The 19,458-nt window shown below is 35.3% G+C and overlaps 3 protein-coding genes across 4 annotated transcripts; 1 reads left to right on the top strand and 2 right to left on the bottom strand.

Moving 5' to 3' along the window:
- Nucleotides 1-6: 6 nt before the first annotated feature.
- Nucleotides 7-2,226, bottom strand: LOC145605788 (large ribosomal subunit protein uL13c-like). Its single transcript, XM_081661855.1, has 2 exons — nucleotides 1,844-2,226; nucleotides 7-292 (listed from the first exon to the last, which is right to left on the bottom strand). Exons 1-2 carry the CDS (start codon nucleotides 2,108-2,110, stop codon nucleotides 14-16), a joined length of 546 nt encoding a protein of 181 aa, XP_081517981.1. The 5' UTR covers nucleotides 2,111-2,226; the 3' UTR covers nucleotides 7-13.
- A 3,286-nt stretch (nucleotides 2,227-5,512) lies between these two features.
- LOC145605262 (protein VTE6, chloroplastic-like) lies at nucleotides 5,513-12,933 on the top strand. 2 transcript variants are annotated; one of them, XM_081661311.1, is made up of 7 exons: nucleotides 5,513-5,980; nucleotides 8,217-8,470; nucleotides 10,433-10,556; nucleotides 11,914-12,018; nucleotides 12,196-12,287; nucleotides 12,423-12,525; nucleotides 12,614-12,933. In XM_081661311.1, coding segments are annotated over exons 1-6 (1,008 nt in total). In that variant the 5' UTR covers nucleotides 5,513-5,548; the 3' UTR covers nucleotides 12,424-12,525; nucleotides 12,614-12,933. The 2 variants fall into 2 exon arrangements, with proteins under 2 accessions (XP_081517437.1, XP_081517436.1); XM_081661310.1 differs by having other exon boundaries at nucleotides 12,609-12,933.
- A 1,276-nt stretch (nucleotides 12,934-14,209) lies between these two features.
- On the bottom strand, nucleotides 14,210-18,851 carry LOC145603660 (putative prolyl 4-hydroxylase 4). Its single transcript, XM_081659608.1, has 7 exons — nucleotides 18,571-18,851; nucleotides 18,411-18,468; nucleotides 18,209-18,313; nucleotides 17,571-17,628; nucleotides 15,142-15,317; nucleotides 14,790-14,862; nucleotides 14,210-14,700 (listed from the first exon to the last, which is right to left on the bottom strand). The coding sequence occupies exons 1-7, from the start codon at nucleotides 18,708-18,710 to the stop codon at nucleotides 14,411-14,413; spliced, it is 900 nt and encodes a 299-aa protein (XP_081515734.1). The 5' UTR covers nucleotides 18,711-18,851; the 3' UTR covers nucleotides 14,210-14,410.
- Between the last annotated feature and the right edge of the window lie 607 nt (nucleotides 18,852-19,458).

Genomic DNA, 19,458 nt, shown 5'->3' with positions numbered 1-19,458 from the left:
GGTATGAGAGGAACTAAAGAACGCATGTCACATAGCCATGAAAGGAGGATGCAGGAGACAAGGTCACATGGTTTATAATAAGCCTAAAATCTGACAAATACCATACCACAATCACAAAAGCTCCCATGTCAACACTTGGAGTAAAGGAAGCCACATTCTTCCCACGAATATGTACTGCTATAATTGACGCCAACCTCCCAAGAATCAGATCCGTGGCATCAACAACATACCAAGTCTTGTCGGTAGGGACGTGGTCAAGAGCTTTAGGATACCAAGTTTTGTTCCAAATATCCTGGAAGCAGAGAAAAAATTAAATAAGCATGAGACAAACAAATTGATTCACAACTTTTTTACCAAATCATATGAATTATCAGCCACATAAAAATAGTATGAGCTTGACATGGTGCAAGTTAGACATTCTCCAGGCTAGATTATCGAAGAATGAACATTACCCCAAGGGGGGGGGGGGTGGTTGTGTTTTAACATGGATTTGAATAGCTTTATGATTTAACAATGTTTCTGAATTACATGACTGATTTCATCAAGAAAAATTAAAATTCACAAAATGTTATCCCTAAGAGTTGAGGATCCTCCTGATTAAATAGTACCTTATTTGTAGTAGGAGCCACTTTCTACCCCAAAATCATTTTTTGTCTTGCTTATCAAGGGAAAACGATTAAGTTCTAAATATGGTGAACATAAGGAGATATCAATTAATAAAAAATGTGCAAATATGACTTTTGATGGAGACCACATTCATTAGCTGCCTTGCCTGCCTAGACCTTGAAGTAATTTAGATAAGCACAAAGAGGAGGAAAAACAAGGAGTATGCACATTCACACTCCACCAAGGCTTCTATACAAATTCAATCTTATAAAGGGAAAAACAAGACAGTTCTTTCTGGGTTTGGCAGGTTGCAATTTCAATTCAAAGGCCTGATTCTTCAGAAAAATATACTTCTGTCATTCTTTGTCACTGAATAATAATCGCAATTACTCAATTAGAAATAGCTACTTTAAAAAAACCAACTTTAAAATTTTGCCGATGAAGAAAGATCCTACGGCAAACACCAGCTAAATGGAACATGTACAGAAATTTAAGCCATTTGTATCAATAAGAATGAAAAACCTAAATCTTCCTAGTAAAATCTAATGCCATAATTACACCACTAAAATTCCCTGAAAAGAGTATCCAATAACACTACCTACACAAAGAACTTACAATATGATTGATGTAACTATCGACATTGGGTTAATTATTTCCACACTCCAGCTTTTTCTATACTCATTTTTGTTGGCTTTCCCAACAGAGAAAACATATTTGCGTAAATCAGCTTCCGTGACATTGTAACTAAACACTTAAAACAGCTCCAACCACTCTATCCATTGCAGAATTATGCTCAACAAACCAAAATGCCAACACTGAACATCATACTGTACTAAAATACAGTATTTTAGCCCAAATGCATTCCCAAATTTCACTAAAAAAAGCCTTATTAAGTTACTTAAATTAATTACAATTCCAGTCAATAATTAGCCTCAATCTTCAACAACCCACATCAGAATTCCCTAATATATGACTCCCACTACACCAAAAACAAGCATAATTGGAGTTTATCAAACCACAAACACATTCAATCTATTCATTAACAAAACAAAAATAACACCAGTCAATGCGTGATTTTGTCATACATTCCGAAACCAAAACCCCATTACAAAATACAGTTAGCCCTCGCGGTTGCATACATCAAGACCAATAAAATCAATAATTGAGAAATTACCCATATAAAAATAAACAAAAAGACATTGCAGAAATTGAAATGAGAAGAGAGAAAGAGAGTTACAGGGCCAGCAGCTTCATCAAGAGTAAACATCCAGCGGTCGGCTAAAGGAACATGAGGTATAGCAAGCTCTTTCTTCACTTTCAATTTGAGTTGACGCCATTGCTCAGTACAAGACTTAGAGGATGCTTGTGGGCTGACAATTGCTGCTTTCTTGGTTAACCCAGGAAATCTGAAAACTGGGGTTTGCTTTAACTGGGTTCCGAAGATGGATTTCTGGGTTTGAGTTGATGGAAATGTTAGGGAAGAAGCACAAGCCATTGCCGCCATTGTTGTATGTGTCTCCGAGCTCAGAGAGAGAATGAGGGAGCCAAGAATTGGATAAGATGACACTCAATAGTGCACACTCGCAAGGGTAATGAAACTAGGATTTTGAAGATAGGGGGTGGAACAAAAGTTACAAAACCCCAATTCAACTTTAGCTGAGGACAGCGGGGATAGTTTAAGTGGTTAGAGTTATCTCTCGATTCCATAATATCTTATGATCGCACCCGTGCCCTTGTGGCTCTCTAAATATCAAAAAGTTTTAGCCGGGGAGGATTAAAGAGTTGTCAATTTGGGTTCGGATTGGTTTGGGTTTCATTCCCAATTAGAAAGGTTCAAAAAGTTTTTCGCATTTTTTTTTTAATAGCAAAAATATTTCATTAATTAAAAGTCATACGACATCTACAATAGAGATTCGACGTTAACAAATAGATAAGATATTGAATCAAATAGAATTTTCCTTCATAAAAACTACGATCGTCGAGTAGATCTTGCACTGCGGAGCATCTCCCGCTTATATCGCTGAAAATTACAGCCTTGTTGGAGAGACAATCTAACGATCCTTTATAGCCGTGAGGATGTTTTCCTTCTGATTCATCTGTTCGTATTCAAAAACTTGATAACTTTTTCACCAACGAAATAAATTCACGACAATCCATTAGATCTACTACCATGGATTCAAAACTAAGAAAATTCTCCATCGAAAAGAGGAGATAAACCTTGTCTTTCGAAGGAGGTCGAAAAACCCTTGTCTTTCGAAGGAGATCGGAAACCCTTTTTTTTTAGGGAGAAAAGTTCCTCCCAAAAGGAGGAAGCATTATTATAAACCTAAAAAAACAATAAAGAAACAAGGATTGGGGCTTTCCACCGATTAAAATCAATGGAAGCCCCTTCAAAATTCAACAATGGAGGCTAAGGTTTTGGAGAGAAAAAAGAGGAGAGAGAGGGGAGAGAATTTTTTATTTTAGTTTTTCGCATTTTTAAAGTATGAGTTAAGTTGACATTTATGATTTAAGTTTTTGATTCTTTGAACGTTTTGGTGTTATAACTTTTTTTCACCCTTCAGGTACTCAACCTAAATTTTCGGCGAAAAATTTGCCAATTCCAGTCATTTAAAGTTCGTATTTTGCAAATTGTAGCCATTAAAAAAATTGCAAATTGCAGCCCAAAAATTCTTGTAAATTGCAGCCCGTTTCAACTTTTTCATCGGTTTACGTGTCAAAAAATATTCAGTTAAGGTTTTAGGGGCCATTTTAGGGCTTAAGGGACCGAATTGAAGTCGGAAATAGCAAAAAAAAAAAAAATGTAAGTGCCTCGTTTTTACAGCCAAAAATAGTTGTCTACAAATCGATACTCCCTCCGTTTTTTTTAGTGATACACTTTCCATTTCCGGCCGTGTTTTTTTAAGTGATACACTTCCTTTTTTGGCAAAAAATACATTAAAATATTATATCTCTGCCTCTCATGGTCCCCACCCAAACCCACTAATACTTTTTTATTATATCTTTCCTCTCACATTCATTACTTTTCAATAAACTATTAACCCCACTATCTTTCTTTAACAATTTTTTAATACTCCACTACCCCACTTACCTCTTATTTTATTTAAGTCGATTAAATTACCCACAACTATGTGCCTGTCAAAGTGTATCACTTAAAAAAAACACGGAGGGTGTACATTTTTGTTAAGGTTTACGTGTCGAAAAATATTCGATTAAGGTTTTAGGGGCTATCTCTCTTGATCCACAACTATAGTCTATCTATATATATTAAAAGGCGTTCCTTTTAAAGGAACGGTGCCACGTGGCACTCTTCAACGTAGATGAAACCATGTCACAATGCCACGTCATTATTCAAAGTGCATGCGACATATAAGCTTGCAAGTTCATTTAACAAAATAAATAAATTATGGTTTGATCTAGATTCGAACCCGCAACCTCCAACAAATAAAGGTTGTACACTTACCATCTCAACCAACTTTTATTAGTGTTTTAAATTTCACATAATTAACATTATATATTCCTTTCAAATTAGAGGTTATTTAATTTATTTATTTTTCACAAGATTATAAAATAAATACATATGAGGTAAAAAAAAACCGTAACATCCGAGGCAACGCCCGAATCAAACTCAGTTGAACATAATTATCAAATTAAAAAAGTTCAAAGTACATAATAGCACTCCGGGGCATCGCCCGGGACACACACTAGTTAATCTATTAAAAAGCATTCCTAAAAACGTTTATGTGCCTCGTAATTCGCCACATCACATTCTCAACCTCTCATTATACCACATCACCCAATCAACTAATTCAATTATCAACCATAGTATAATTGTATAAACATGAAAATAAATTAATATAATTACAACTCACAAGGCCTAATTAAAAAAGGAAAAAAGACGCCATATATAAATCAAAACATCTTATGTGTGGTTGTCCACACCTTGTGGCCATTTGTAAAATAAACCCTATAACATCAAACGAGTAACCCCTATAACACAAAGTAACCCCTATAACACAAAGTAACTCCTATAACTTTGACCGAGTAACTTTTACAACACTAACGAAGTAAGTCCAATTATAGCAGGCCAGCCATATATAACAATTTGTGTTAAAAGGTTTAACTAAAGTAGGAACCCAATGCAAAGCGCAGACTAGGGGTGATAATGAGACTAAGCTATTCGAGCTCGATTTGGTCAAAGCTCGATTTGTGGTGGTTCGGTTCGGGTTTGAATTCGGCTCGAGACCTTAACGAGCCAAGCTGAGTTATGCCAAGCTCGGCGCGAAAAGTTCGTGAACAAGCTCGATTATTTTTTACCATATTAGTAAAATCATGTATATAAATATAAATATATCATTAATAGATATTACACAATAATAAGTTAGTATTTTCTTAATTACAAAAATAAACTCGCTATAAAATAAAAAAATGTAATAATGAACAATAAAGAAGACAAGTAAACTAGAAATAAGGATAAATCAAGGTTGTTCGTGAACAGTTCGAGTTCGGCTCGGTCAACGCTTAGTCAAAGCTCAGCTCGGTAAAAGCTCGACTCATATAGGTTTGAACTTAGTTCGAGTTCGAACAAATTTAAAAACGATCACGAGTTGAGCTGACCACAGTTCGGGCTCGGCTCACCCGATTAGCACCCCTAGCTCAGACTACACCCTAGCTCATATTTAAAGCCTTGTTATTGTTTTTTTGGTATTCCATCCGTTCACCTTATAGGCTAATCTGGATTCGGATCAGTTATGAGTGGTTATTTTCCAATCCCTTCCCAATTATTATTGCGGGGTTTGAACACAGTTGATTCCTACCAAGTGTAGTCTCATTCACCACTACACTAACGGCCAATTGGTTAAACCTTGTCACTGTGGACTGCAACTATTTTTCTATTCTACTCGAACGCAAGTCAACTGCAACTCCCGCAAAGGCCGCAATCATGGCTTTAACACTAGCATTGATCACAACATCCTCTTTATCAAACTCCATTTCCAAAACCTTCTCAAACAACCCAAACAAACCCACCTTCTTCTCCACCTTCAATCCAAATCCCACTTCAAAATCCAACAAAAACCATCAAATCTACCGTAAATTATCACCACCCACAAAAATGTCTGAATTTCTGACTGCAAAATCATCTCCAACTGACCTAGTTGCTCCACTCTCAGGTGCAATCAACCTCGTCCAATCAAACCCCGCCACGTGGCAATCTGCCGTACTCTCCAATGTAGTCATCTTTGTTCTGGGTTCTCCGATTTTGGTCTCAGGACTTTCTATCTCCGGCATTGCTGCTGCTTTCTTGTTGGGTACTCTTACATGGCGCTCTTTTGGTCCTCCTGGTTTTCTTCTTGTTGCCTCTTACTTTGTTTTTGTAAGTTTTCATTATTCTTCTGTTTAAATTTAATCATCCCATTTAGAAATTTCGAATTAATTGGTCAAATTTTGGATTTTGGAATCATGGGTTCAATTTTGATTGATTTTCAGGATTTGGGTGTTGCTGTAATTTATGTGTTTGGGGTTATATAGTGATGATCTTGTTGTCTCTGCTTTGATTGCCTTCTGAAATTTTCAATATGATATCATTGATGATTGTTAATTTACTGCAAAAATTTGTGAATAGCATGTCTGTTACTGCTAGATTTAGGATAAAATGCGTATATATTTGTCAAGGCGAGGCGTGGATGAAATTCGGGTTGTCTAGTGTTTCACCAGCATTTGTTTGTTATCGACTCGATTGTGGCGCGTTTGAGTTGAAAACTATCAAATTTGGTAAACTTATCTAGGTAGATTGTTAGATGGATAGCATTTGTTATTCTGCATGCTAACCTTTTGATCCTGAACAAATCAATTAAATAGGCCTGCTTGTGCTTACAAGCAAAGAAGAATTATAGGATTTTAGTATACAAGGATATGGATTGTCATTTGTATTCGATTTTGGGATTTGGAGTCTCCAGTTGTTTTCCCTCAAATATATACATGTCTTATTACTTGGTCCATAAGGTTCGTTTGAATCAGAAATATGCATTGAGAGTTTATGATTTTGTATATACCTGTAGTCCCACCCTGTTCTGGATTATAGATAGCGTAACTAAGCTTCTAATGCTGCATAGATAAATGGAATTGAAGCTATCAATTCATGAGCCATACTGATCGTGTTCTGAGAGAATTACAAACCACAATAGATTCATATAATTCTCTATCATGACCTATGGATATTTAGCAGCTAACATTCATTTGGTGAATTAAAATCCTCATGTGAAGAAATTGATGCATGAAGATGCTGATGGATTCATTGGATTTTCCCTATCAAAACATCATTGTTTTATCCCCAAGCTAGTGTTTCTCGTGTCTGTTTTACATCAGACGTCAGGATCACACCCTTCTTACATACGACAACCTCACTGCATCTAATGTAATTTTTTGGTTTAATACTTAGCAGCTACAATGAGACACATGTAACTTTAAGACAAGTAATTGCTGATCAGGACACTGATTTTTGGTTATAGGCAAATGCAAGTGAGTTCAAAATTTAAAATTTGGTTGGCCATGGACGAATAATGTGTTCAGAGGTACTTTGGCAGGTATTCTTAATCAAGGCCATGCTTTTTTCACTCGGGTTAAGTCTAACTTTTGTCTTTAATAGATGGAAGGTTGCGCAAACTATACTATACATCTATACTTATCGAAAACAAGCTCTAAAAGATCTTTCATAATTTTGTTATTCACCCTTCAATGCAAGAATGTGATGGGCTTATCAATATTTATGGGGTGAAGTCTATTGTGCTTAAGTATGTAGGCTGTACCAGTGGTACCATACTAGGCGATTTAGCAAAGAGTTTCACTGCAATATCTTACTAATTCTTGCTGTCTGTCCTTTAATGCAAATTTATTATGGGTATATTAGCATCTCAAATTTCATATCCTGCTGTTAGGTCATTGGTACTGTGCACAAGTAGTTTATTATATAATTATCTTCATTAGCTTTGTTGTGGGATAGAATGAGATCGATATGTTTGTCTCCTTCTGCCATTTCTTTTAGTAAATTTCATTGGAAATTCTAGGATTACACTAATTGGTGGACTTTCTAAACAAAATTTTTCCCAATGTTCCTCCTCCCTCTCACTTTAGCATAATTCTTTCATTGTTTCTGGGGCCTTGACTCATGATAATATAAAGCATCGTTTAGCTGTGTGGTGGATTTTTATAGTGGCATTTAATTTAGTTAATAATTCCACTAACTTTGACTTTGGATATCCAAACTTGATAGTTTATAAGAAAACAGATGAAGTAAGGTCCCCTGGAGAGTGGAGAGGGACATTTCACAATTTACATTCTTTCTCATTTGTGTTTTTTTCTCTTTGGGAGTTTCCTTTTACATTCTTCAAGGTTTTTGGAAAATAGTAGGACCTACGATAGTCATGGACTAATGTTCTTTGGAAGAAATGGGCAGTTTTGTCTTGGGGTGTGGATTAGGGAGGATGAAAAAGATACAACTTGGAGAGCTTTGCTGCATCATGTTCGCTATCTTAATTTCTGATTGAAAGGATTTATTTTCTTTTATTCTTTCCTTCCCACATATTTGAGATTTATAATTTAACCTGCATCAGGGAACTTTAGCAACCAAGGTCAAGATGGCACAGAAGGAAGCTGAAGGGGTTGCAGAAAAGAAGAAAGGAAGAAGAGGGCCAGGTAGTGTGATTGGTTCTAGTGCAGCTGGTTGTGTTTGTGCTATTCTTTCGATATATGGAATAGGAGGGAAGGAACTTTCTCAGCTTTGGAAACTTGGCTTTGTTGCCAGCTTCTGCACTAAGCTGAGTGATACCGTCTCTAGTGAGATAGGGAAAGCATATGGCAAAACAACGTAAGTATTTTATTTTGTAATACATCAAAACTCTATTTTTATTAAAAAAAAAAAAAATCTGACTCAATGAGTATACACCAGTTTATGTGTAGTAATTAGCTTCAGGCTTATGGAAGGCTGGTGTTATTTTATACGATGTTTTCTGATGGCTTGAGATTCACATTCTACATCTAAAAAGCCCCTGGTTTTTCCAGAATGTAATACTATGGTTTTGTCAATACAGAAATACTTATACACACAATTGTAGGAAGATGATAAACACTTTGAACTCTTTTTAAAAGAAGCTGTAGTAACAGACAAATAGTCAATATTCTAGGTCAGGCATGCACGATTTCCTTTTTCTGTAAAAAATAAATAAATAAACACTGAAATTTCAAGTAGGATTCAGGCATAAAAGAGTAGATATCCACCTAAACATCCTAAAAGATAAAGCATTCCTAGATCGTTAAACAAAATTATTGAGCACCACTACTAAAACATACCTTTCTTCAGAATATAGGTCATCTAGTGACAACATATTATTGAACTGAAGTTAGAATAATGTCAAATACTTTAATGGCGTAATGTGCTCAGCTGTTCACAGTATCACATCGGGTCACTAAGCTAATTTGACACCGATTGCTATTGACTAAACATTATGGTTTATAACATGACCATTTGAATTACAGACATGGAGGAAAATGTAGATCACAGTTACTCCTACATGTCGTTTAATTGACCTATATTAATTTTTGGAAAATTTGTTAGAAACAACCTTTTAAAGTGTTCACTTTATTAAAAACAACCTTTTAAATATTTTTTTACAAATTCAGACCACATTATATTTTTTTTTTATCAAAGACAACCTAATGCTAGTTTTCGGCATTGACTCTATTTTTCCGATGTTGACAACGAGTGTATGAGGCATGTGACCTCATATATTGCTAATTACACCCCTTTCCCTTCAATTCACTCGTACTAAATCCCCTCCTCTCTCAAAGTAATTTGTCACTTTAAAGGGTTTTAATATGAGTTAATTGGAGGGGAAAGGGGTATAATTAGCAATGTATGAAGTCACGTGCCTCACACACTCGTGGTCAACATCAGAAAAATAGAGTCAACGCCGAAAACTAGCAATAGGTTGTCTTTGGTAAAAAAAAATTTTAATGTGGTCTGAAGTTGCAAAAAAAAATTTAAAAGGTTGTTTTTGATAAAATAGATACTTTAAAAGGTTGTTTTTGACAAATTTTCCTTAATTTTTTTATCAAATAAGAATGTCTAAAGTCATCAAGCGGAGTTCATAATTTCAGATTATAGGTACAATTCGTTCATACCAATATTTTAAGAAAAAATTTAGTATCAAGAGCTATATAACCGTGTAATTTTATCTGAATTTACAAAGGTTTTAGTTCTCTCCTGACCCATAAGTCAGAGATGGGAATAAAGAGAAATGGAGAGAGACTTAATTATAGATGATCTCTAGTTAAGTGGATAGCTATTTTTAGATTCAATTGTAAACCAAATATTTATGTTATTCTCTCTCTCTCTCTCTCTCTCTCTCTCTTTCTCTCTCCTTTTTTTTTTTAGCCAGAAAATCTGTTTGGGTCTTAATCTTTTTTATATTCACTTTTGATTCCTTAGGATATTATGTGTTTTACAGGCCTTTTCTTTTCAACTTGCTCCATAGATGATTAAGCTCTTGCAAAATTGGTATACTTCAGTTAAAATAAGTTTATGTTAGCAAATTAGTGTTCAAACAAAAATAAGTATTAAATATAGCAAAACAATTTCATTAGAAATCAGTAAGCCGTTTATTTGTATGTGGAAATCTAATGAAAGTGATTTGTAATACCAATCACCGAATAATATTATTGTCATTTGGATATACGTAGTAATTGTTTACAAGTTTACCTTTACAATTTGATGTAATGATAATGTGTGAGTTTAAAGTTTTCTAAATACTAACCCAGTGTATATGAGCAGGTATCTGGTCACTACATTCAAAGTTGTTCCTAGAGGGACAGAAGGTGCTGTGAGTGTTGAGGGAACCATTGCTGGGCTTCTAGCTTCAATTTTGCTTGCCATTGTTGGTTGTCTTAATGGCCAGGTTCTCCTTTCTACTTTAATAAAGCTAGACGCTTACTATAGTTAACTGTGTTTAAAGTATTACATGATAATTTGCTTTTACAAGGCTTGCCTACATAAGGATAGCAACTTTCCACAAGGGCAAGATTTTCCCATTAACGTTTAATCTATTATGTGTGCACCATATAAGATTCAGAAATTTTTATCCTTAATTTCTCTCCAATAGATATGACTTTGACTAAAGTAAATCAAATTCATGACCGCACCATGCTCAACGAATTCCAGTGGGGAGGGGGATTATGATGAGTTCTTTTTACTCTTCATGGCTGCTAAAAATTTGGCTATGTAATTGGACACTGTCATTATCGATTAAGAGGGGCTGTGTGGGGAGCTTCAAATTTGAGCACCTGTATTGGTTGTAACTTCATGAGTGAGAAGTGTATGCATTAAAATGAAACCCTTGCTTAAGAACTTCAACTATGCAAATTTGAGGTGATGGCAGATAAATAGGGAGAGTGTTTCCTTGTTTTATTTGTCAAGAAGCGTTTTGTTTTATTTTATGTTAGTGATCATCATTATCGATTTTGTTCTTATGTACCACCTCTGCTTTACTCAGTTTCATTTTGACACTATTCACACACACTCTTTTGACTATGTTTGTGATTTATAGGTAATGAAAAATAGACTCGTCTCGATACATACCTTCAAAGTAAACTTTGTTTAACTAATTATTACTTCTAGTTTATGATGGAGAGAGAGAGGGGGGGGGGGGGATTAATTTCACATTATATAATTATTAAGTTTCTTGTTTCAGTTCACAATATCTTTGAGAATTCATGTGTTTACCAATCATTTATGTGGTTGTGGATGTAGTCTAGAAAATGAAAGGAGCTAATGTGAACTAATTGTGTTTACCATGGGGTAGATTATGATTTGCATTGACTTCTGTAATATTGCCTGCAAAAGCAGACTTCTGATATTTCATTGTTGCTGATGAATTCATTACTTATCCAACTAATTGTTGGTTACAAATTAACTTAAGATTTCCTCCATCCCATCTATGAATTCGCTCGTACTATACAGTGTCCCAAAGTAAACTTCTGCTTAAGTTCCAAGGCAAAACTTTAAAGTATCATTCTACCTGTTTCTTTCCCCATCCCATAAAAACCATTTTCTCTCCATTCCAACACTATTATTTTCCCTTTTTCCCTCTTTGTTAACTACCAATTTTTTTATTTCGAATATAACACTATTGAATATCTCTATTCCTAAAAGTGAAAAATTTTATGGGATGGAGCAAATATATAAGATCAGTATAACTTGAATTTTGATTGAGCTTTTCAATTGGTTGATTGATGCTCTTGTTTTCTTGGAAGCAGATAAATTTAACTGGAGCAGTTATCTGCATATTAGCCTCTCAGATTGCTAATTTCGGTGAAAGTATAATTGGTGCTTTGTTTCAAGAGAAGGAAGGATTTCAATGGGTAAGCTTCCAATTTAGGCTATGTATTATTTTTATGCTATTCCTTGAGCTCTTATGTTTAAGGATTTTACAACGGGTTACAAATTCAATTTGGCCCTGTGCTAGAAGGGGATGAAGCCAGCAGTTGATTAAATTAACCCGAAATATCTCATACCTGTTAGAACTTTTGTTTTTGCAGCTTAACAATGATGCTGTCAACATCATTAATATATCCATGGGTAGCATCTTGGCAATCCTGTTTCAACAAGTTCTGAATCGTAGCTGGCTCTGGTTAATACACTAAACCCTCAATCTAGCTTGACTGCAGTGTTATCTTACAGTAATATTAGATACATTTGATGATAATTTTATGCTTCAGTCATTCAGAAAATTAACTTAAGTGAAATACATGTCTCTGGTGAACAGAATAATTTTTAGGAGAGAAAAAGAGGTGACATCAATGTCTAGAGATGGAGGAGACGTGTAGATTGAACATTTCTTGAAGATAGAAGAAATCCAACCGATCCAGGTACAGTTTGGAAAATCCTCGTACAAACTATACTTGAAAATGCCTATTCCCTTGTTTTTGCCTCACTATGATAACATTTTCAGTGCAGAGGTTCAAAATGACGGAACAGACTCATGAATACTCAATCCTATACAAATGGGAAGCATAGAGTTCTCACAAGTGTGCAATGGGGAAATATAGTGACTGATAATCACTTCATATGTGTTTTCTTCATAAACTAATGTCATGTTGAGTGCAAAGCAAGTGCAATGCCAACTTAGCTGTCTAGTTATATGGCTTGTGCGTATAAACATCACTAAATTTTTATTGGCATCTGTATATGAGTTTATTTTGTTTATTGTATGCTCAACGATGTTCATTGCACACAAAAATTCTCTTGATTGATGGAGCATTCCTCTTTGATAATGATGATATACTCTGTATGGATAAAGAGCGGAGCATATCTGAAATATTGAACTCAAATATTGGATGGTTAACTTGAGGGAATCCAACTTTTAAGGTACTTAGAAAAGATCCTAGACCGGGTGGAGTAATGGTATCGCTTTCCACCCCATATCACCGTGGTCTAGGAATTAAATTGTTTGAGGGGTTTTTGTAATCGTTTTCCTCAAGTGGATCCTCTTTTCCTTAACTTAATTATCGTATGTTATGTGAGTAGGTTAGCCAGGTGAAAGACAATTAAATAATCATATAGAACATATGAAACATACATTATTATAAAATAATGTTAATTAAAATCTTTTATCGGTGTATAATACGTGATATAAACCTTCAATGGACCTTGAAATGTCTAAGGATGGTAGTACTATGGCTTAGGAATAAGATTCATAAAGGAATTGGCTAAAATCTCGATCTTTACTTTCACAAAACGCTCTAACTTATCATGAATTGGGAATTCTACGCAAATTTTCTTTTCTTAAATCAAATCCTTTCTAAATTCAAGTATAGATGTCGGCTATTAAAATGTTTTTTTATTAGACTTTTTACAAGCAAGGAAGATAGAAAGAAACTAGTTCAGTTTGATGGACTGGATAGCCTAGGGGCATACTAGAGCTTCCAAGTTAAGGTTATCAAAGTCCTTGCAACAGGGCAGTGAATATACAGATGGACAAATGGTAATAGATGTTGAAATCGGAAAAAAGAAGAATATGGACTAGAGTACATCATGATTCATGATTACCTTTATTTTAACTTTTAAATAAAACGGATGTTTCAGTAATTCTAATTATGGATAACCAACATAACTGTCAAATCAATTTTATTTTCAAGTAAATACCAAAATATTGCCGTTTATGTGATTAATTTAGACGACATAGTACAATTTCTAGGACTTAATAACGTATGTATACTCTATTCTAAAATCAAACATTAACACTTCAATATAAGAATTTAGTAGAAGCCAAAATGGCTTTACATGAACTTGGTTAAGTTAGTAACATCATCCGTATATCCCAAATTATTTGATCAAGACCATATTAAACTCAACGATCTCATGGCTTGTTTGAAACCTAAATGGAGCAATGTCCTTTTCTTTGTTGTTGCCTTTGATTTGTCCCCTTCTCGTGAGATCTATTAATAGTTTACAAGTGCTTAAAACTGTGCTTGGAAGGAGTGTCACGAGCTCACTAGAGGAAGTTATAAACGGGTTCATAACAGAAATTGCAACAAGAAACTGCTATCGATGTATAAAGCTATTTTTTAAAAAGAATACAATTAGTGTATATATTAGAAAAGAAATTACAGGGGTAAATTACAGCACAACCTATAACTTGTTTCTCACAAAGATGTCCAAAACTTTCGAGGAAAATATGGAACAAGGTAAGGATAAAGAATGTAACAGCAACAATACATCAGCCTCATACTGCAATATTATAGACCAGCCAAACTAACAGACATTGCAACTTCTCCGACAGTAACCTGGAAGCTGGGCAGTTCCCACCATATATTCCGGGTTCCTAGTGCACTCACCAAGCGCAGCCCATCTCTCACAATTTTGATTGCGATCACTACAACCATCTGTGAGGATTTTGTCAAAATTGTCAACGTGAATCCACTTCGTGGCAGACCATTTCTCACCCTCAATCACAGGACAGCCTCCGTGGAGACTCATCTGGTCAGGTACAGCCTTTGGAGACAGACTGAAGAACAAAAGAGCATCCCCTTTCTTTGGTTTCACTGATTGAATTTGAAAATAACCATAAGATAGGGCAAGAATAATCCCAGAAATAACATTCTTGGTAAGATGTTAGGACTTAGGAGCATACCTGCAATGCCTTTCTTTCCACACTCGGACAAATCATCATTTGCTGCAATAGCTGCCTTTTGACGTTCTGACAACTGTCCATAGTAGTAAAAAATCAAAATTAAATACATATTAAGTCAATAATTTACAGCCCAAAAATAATCTCTTATAACCAGACCCTGGCTCATTGAAACAGAACTTGTCAATTTTACTACAAGTCTACAATTTACACTTGTCAAGACAAGAAAATGCTGCACACAAACTTTACAGTAAGAAATAAGCACAAATACAGGGCTTGAAACATTGCATGTGACATTAAAAACCTGTAAGAATGCTTGTAGTGCATTAATTACAGAAAATAAAGATCAACTAACCTCTGCGTGTGGAAACACAGTCTCACCGCCTTTCATAACATCTGATAGATACATAAGAACGGTTGCATAACGATGGCCACCACGAGCAATGTTAACTTTATCAACAAAGTAATCATAGTGAGCCTCATACTTCTGTCCTTCCTCATATCTAAGAACTTGTATGTCCTCGCCATTCTCTAAGAATTTGAAAGGGGGAAAAAAAAAAGGCACTTTAGTTGCTTTTAAATGCAAAGACACAGACAGATAAACACAAAGCCCAAATTTGAAAAGATTTTTAACTCAAGCAAACATGCAATCACATTTTATTTGTATCAACAAGTCTCAATAAACTAAATTCAACTTATGAAACCTAGATACGAAGCACCATTGAGAAATGATGAGACAGCTGATGCCATAAGATTTAATATCAATAAGCATGCCTTGACAATACCAAAACATGTTGAGACTTGGGTGACATTTTATATGAAGACTGAAGAGATGACTTCTATGTATTATGAGTGATATAGTGAAGGCATATACAGTGACTTATAAGGGATGGGAGTGACGTTAAAAGGATACAAGATGACTTACACCATCCTTTGTACAAATCTGATCTACATGAAAATTTGTTCTTTGAAACGATATATCAACAACCACTTAAAAGATTCCAGTGTGACTTCTTATCCTGATATTAGGCTCCATTTGTTTTGACTTGAAAACAATTTCTGGGAAAATGAATTACCATTATCCATTTGTTCAATATATAAAAGGTGGAAATTAATCTTTCCAAAGGTGCAAAATAGTTTTCTCAAAATCATATACTTATTTCTTTTAAAAGGAGGCGAAACCACATTTTTTCCTCCCTACTCTTAACAGCCATTTCCTCTCCTCTCTAATAAGAGACATTTATGTCACACATAGCTAGTGATTAGGAAATAGTGAGAGATAATTATCCACTAAACTTTTGGGCCTTTATTTCCCTTAGGTCATTTATTTTTAATTTCTAAATTAAGTTTTTTATGTGATTTTTTTTATGATTTTAATCTTATCTTATTACTAGTATATTGTTTGGTTTTCGTGATTTTTACGATTTGTAGCCTTGATAAAATTAGGTGTTTAACTAGTTGCGCATTATTGATTATCGTTTCTTTCATCTAATTTTTTCTATTTATTCATGTAAATTTTATGGAGTAACTTCCCACATTTAAATTGCTTGAATCGTCTCTCATCTTTATTCACTTTGTTCATCTTATTTTATTTATGTTTTATTCTGTTCTCCCTTGGTTCTATCTGCTTGTGTAGGTGAGTGTTTGAAGGGTTGAGTCAACGATATCATCGATCAAGAAACTCAAGCTCATCAAATTGGAGAACATATGCATGCAAAAGAGCTTAACATGCGCTTTACTTTGCCAATTGTAAACAAACAACTTCTAGACTTCGCCAACATTCCACCTTCTGCAGCAAAATGCCATCCAAACCTTGCGTTAGGCTACGTCCTAACAGCCCCTGCCTCTATCTCTCTCGCCACCACTCACCACACATTACACAAACAGCAGCTAGCAAGCAAACTCAGTGCTGCCCCACCTCATTGTTGCACTAACCCACACCACTGCCCCAACCCAATTTAACTCACTCCCCTCACAGCCCTTGAACTCCCCCCCCCCCCTGCTGCCAGTCAGGCCACAGCACCCCACACAACGCTGCACCAACAACACCCATGCTTCTCATTAAATGCACAGGCCCTCTGCAATCTGTCCTTGCTGTCCACACACGCAACAAAAGCCCAGCAGCCGTAGCACTGCACGTCTCACCCCAGCACCAACACATAACACCACACATCTCACACCCAAATTCCACAGAACCTGCCCCCCTCAACTCACACAGCAATTCACACACGACACATGAATACAACAGCCTACCACTCGCCAACATCCTTATCTTCCATACAGCACTCCCTGCTTCTCACCTTGCCAACAACACACACAATGCAGCAACCATGCAAGTTTGCACTCTCATCCATCTTCTCCCCTTCTAGTGCCACTTTACTCTTCCTCTATAACTTCCTTTGTAAGGAAAAAAAATAAACTTTCGCCGAACATGTTTTCTATCCAAAGTTCCAAACACATGAAGCTTTAGTCCATGCAAGAGGGATTACTGATGATTCTTTCTAATTCAAACCCCCCCAACACCCTGCCCCTCTCCCCGCCCCCCCCCCCCCCCCCCCCCCCCCCCAAGCCCTTTTTTTTTTTGTGCAGTCGAAGCACCTCTAACAGAACCACAAAGCAGGTACAACATGATGTTAGATGGTGACTGACATAAGTAGTACATCAGTAGCAAAACATCCCTCGTCTATTATTATAACATAAGTACTAGGTTCATTTACAGATAAAAGTAATTGCAAAACCAGATGCAATTCGACACATAGCAAAAGAGAGTGTGAGAAAGAGAACCTTGTGGTAAGAATGTCCAGACTGCAATTTTTTGCTCTATACGTTCTACAATATCGTCCTGAAAAGAAATAGGACAACATACAGATGAATGCAATGGAAAGAATAAGATAAGGATATATGCAAATTGCCACCACAATGCAAGACCAACCTTCCGAAGACTCAAAACTATCTCAAGCTAAATATCAAATCCTATTTAAAAAGTGTTTTCTTTTCCATATACCAATTTGCAACGCATGTAAGCCTTTCAGTTTTAATGCAACTAATTCATCGTTCCACAAGCAAATTTTTGGCTATGCCCAAAGCTTTCATCGCAGTATTCAGTTCTTTTCCTTATTGTTCAGCTATTGTCCTCAATTTCTACTTTTTCATATCCTCTTACATAGTAACACTCATTCTTCATTTAACACACCCAATAAACCAATGCTCAACTAATCGACAGTGTTCATCATCACTTATTTTTCAAACAAAATGTTGCCCGGGATTCGAAATTTCAATGCTAATCACATAATCTACTGCACAATCAATCTTAGTTTTATATCAGGTTCAGAATCAGCTAAACAAATCATCGTTAAAAGTTTAAGACTACAACGAAATCAATCAAAAAAATACACCACACGAAAAATGCCGAAAAATCAGACCTTGGCCTTGCTGATAAAGGCGCCGGAGCTTGTCCTGACCTCACTAAACTGGCTATCCCCAGACTCATTATCTGCCACAGCTGACCTCTTCAGTTCCTTTTTCGCCTATTTGAAATCAAAAAAATCAAAGAAAAAAAATCAAAACAGCAGTAAAACTTCATAGATTTTTTTTTTTCCTAAAATAAATCAGATTAAGACTTACAATTGATATCAAATGATCACATTCTTCATCAGTCAGAAACTTCTCATATACAAATGCCCTTAATTCAAACAAAAACGATAAACCCACAATTTAGTCAATCAAATTCAACACTAATTATAATTTTTTCTGATAAAATAGATTAAATCACAGAAAAACTGACCTGGGTTTCCAAGAAATTTGCCTGACTTTGGAAGGGTCAATTTTAAAAAGAGCTGAATTCACGGCCGTGCAAAGAGATCCATTGATCAGCAATACGATTGAAAATAGGGATATGATTTGTGGCAGAAACCCTCGATTCATGGTGAGAATTTGATGGAGAAATCTTAATTTTTGAGTCAACTTTTAAATCAATTAGTTATCGATTTTGAGTTTGTTTAATATTCAAGATTGAAATTTGTGAATTTCTAATCACTACCTCGAAAATGGAAGCAGGAAGCTGAAGATGGAGTAAATCCCTACCTTATAAAAAGCAGAAAGATACTCTTATGAATAGTGTAATGCCAATTATACCCTTCAAAATGTTGGTTCAGTAAAAATAATTTCTATTCAGCAAAATTAAGGTGAATCAAACAGGGCCTAATAAGAGTAGCTAGTCAATACTCAATACTATAAACCTGATTTCGTATCCTATCCAACTAACATATGAGCCTTTTATTTGTCACTAGGGTATCCTACGCGCGCGATGTGGGCGAAAAAATTAGCTCTTGCATAGAAGTTGTATTAGCGAGTAGTTACACCTTTGGTTTGGGTAAATATAATTTTTTTTTAATAGACCTAAATATAGTTGATTACATATTTATTTTACATTACATATTTATTAAATATAGAGTAACCAATGGCGTAACCAGAAATTTTACATTAAAGGGGTCAAGATCAAAGATACAAAGTATTTATTTATTTCATCTAGAAATAATTTTTAATCTCTCATTGCACAACTTATAAAATTTTGAATCTATACTTATATGCTAAAAATTTTTTGTTACTACTTCTTCTTCTTCTACTTTTTTTTTCCTCTTATAAGAAGGACGGTTATTTAACCATCTAAGCT

This window comes from Chenopodium album, chromosome 22 (genome assembly GCF_948465745.1).
Source record: "Chenopodium album chromosome 22, dcCheAlbu1.1, whole genome shotgun sequence".
Lineage (NCBI taxonomy): Eukaryota > Viridiplantae > Streptophyta > Magnoliopsida > Caryophyllales > Amaranthaceae > Chenopodium > Chenopodium album.
The sequence above is the reverse complement of the archived record's forward strand: the minus strand, read 5'-3'. Positions and strand labels throughout refer to the sequence as shown.

Bases quoted from the DNA above. Each gene is read 5' to 3' on its own strand.
- LOC145605788 (XM_081661855.1), bottom strand. From the start codon at position 2,110: ATGGCGGCAATGGCTTGTGCTTCTTCCCTAACATTTCCATCAACTCAA. The intron at 293-1,843 runs GTAACTCTCTTT...CTCTGCTTCCAG, and splicing joins TTGATGAAGCTGCTGGCCCT to GATATTTGGAACAAAACTTG.
- LOC145605262 (XM_081661311.1), top strand. From the start codon at position 5,549: ATGGCTTTAACACTAGCATTGATCACAACATCCTCTTTATCAAACTCC. The intron at 5,981-8,216 runs GTAAGTTTTCAT...AACCTGCATCAG, and splicing joins TTGCCTCTTACTTTGTTTTT to GGAACTTTAGCAACCAAGGT. The intron at 8,471-10,432 runs GTAAGTATTTTA...GTATATGAGCAG, and splicing joins AAAGCATATGGCAAAACAAC to GTATCTGGTCACTACATTCA.
- LOC145603660 (XM_081659608.1), bottom strand. From the start codon at position 18,710: ATGAATCGAGGGTTTCTGCCACAAATCATATCCCTATTTTCAATCGTA. The intron at 18,469-18,570 runs GTCAGTTTTTCT...GTTTGAATTAAG, and splicing joins CAAATTTCTTGGAAACCCAG to GGCATTTGTATATGAGAAGT. The intron at 18,314-18,410 runs GTAAGTCTTAAT...GATTTCAAATAG, and splicing joins GTGATCATTTGATATCAATT to GCGAAAAAGGAACTGAAGAG.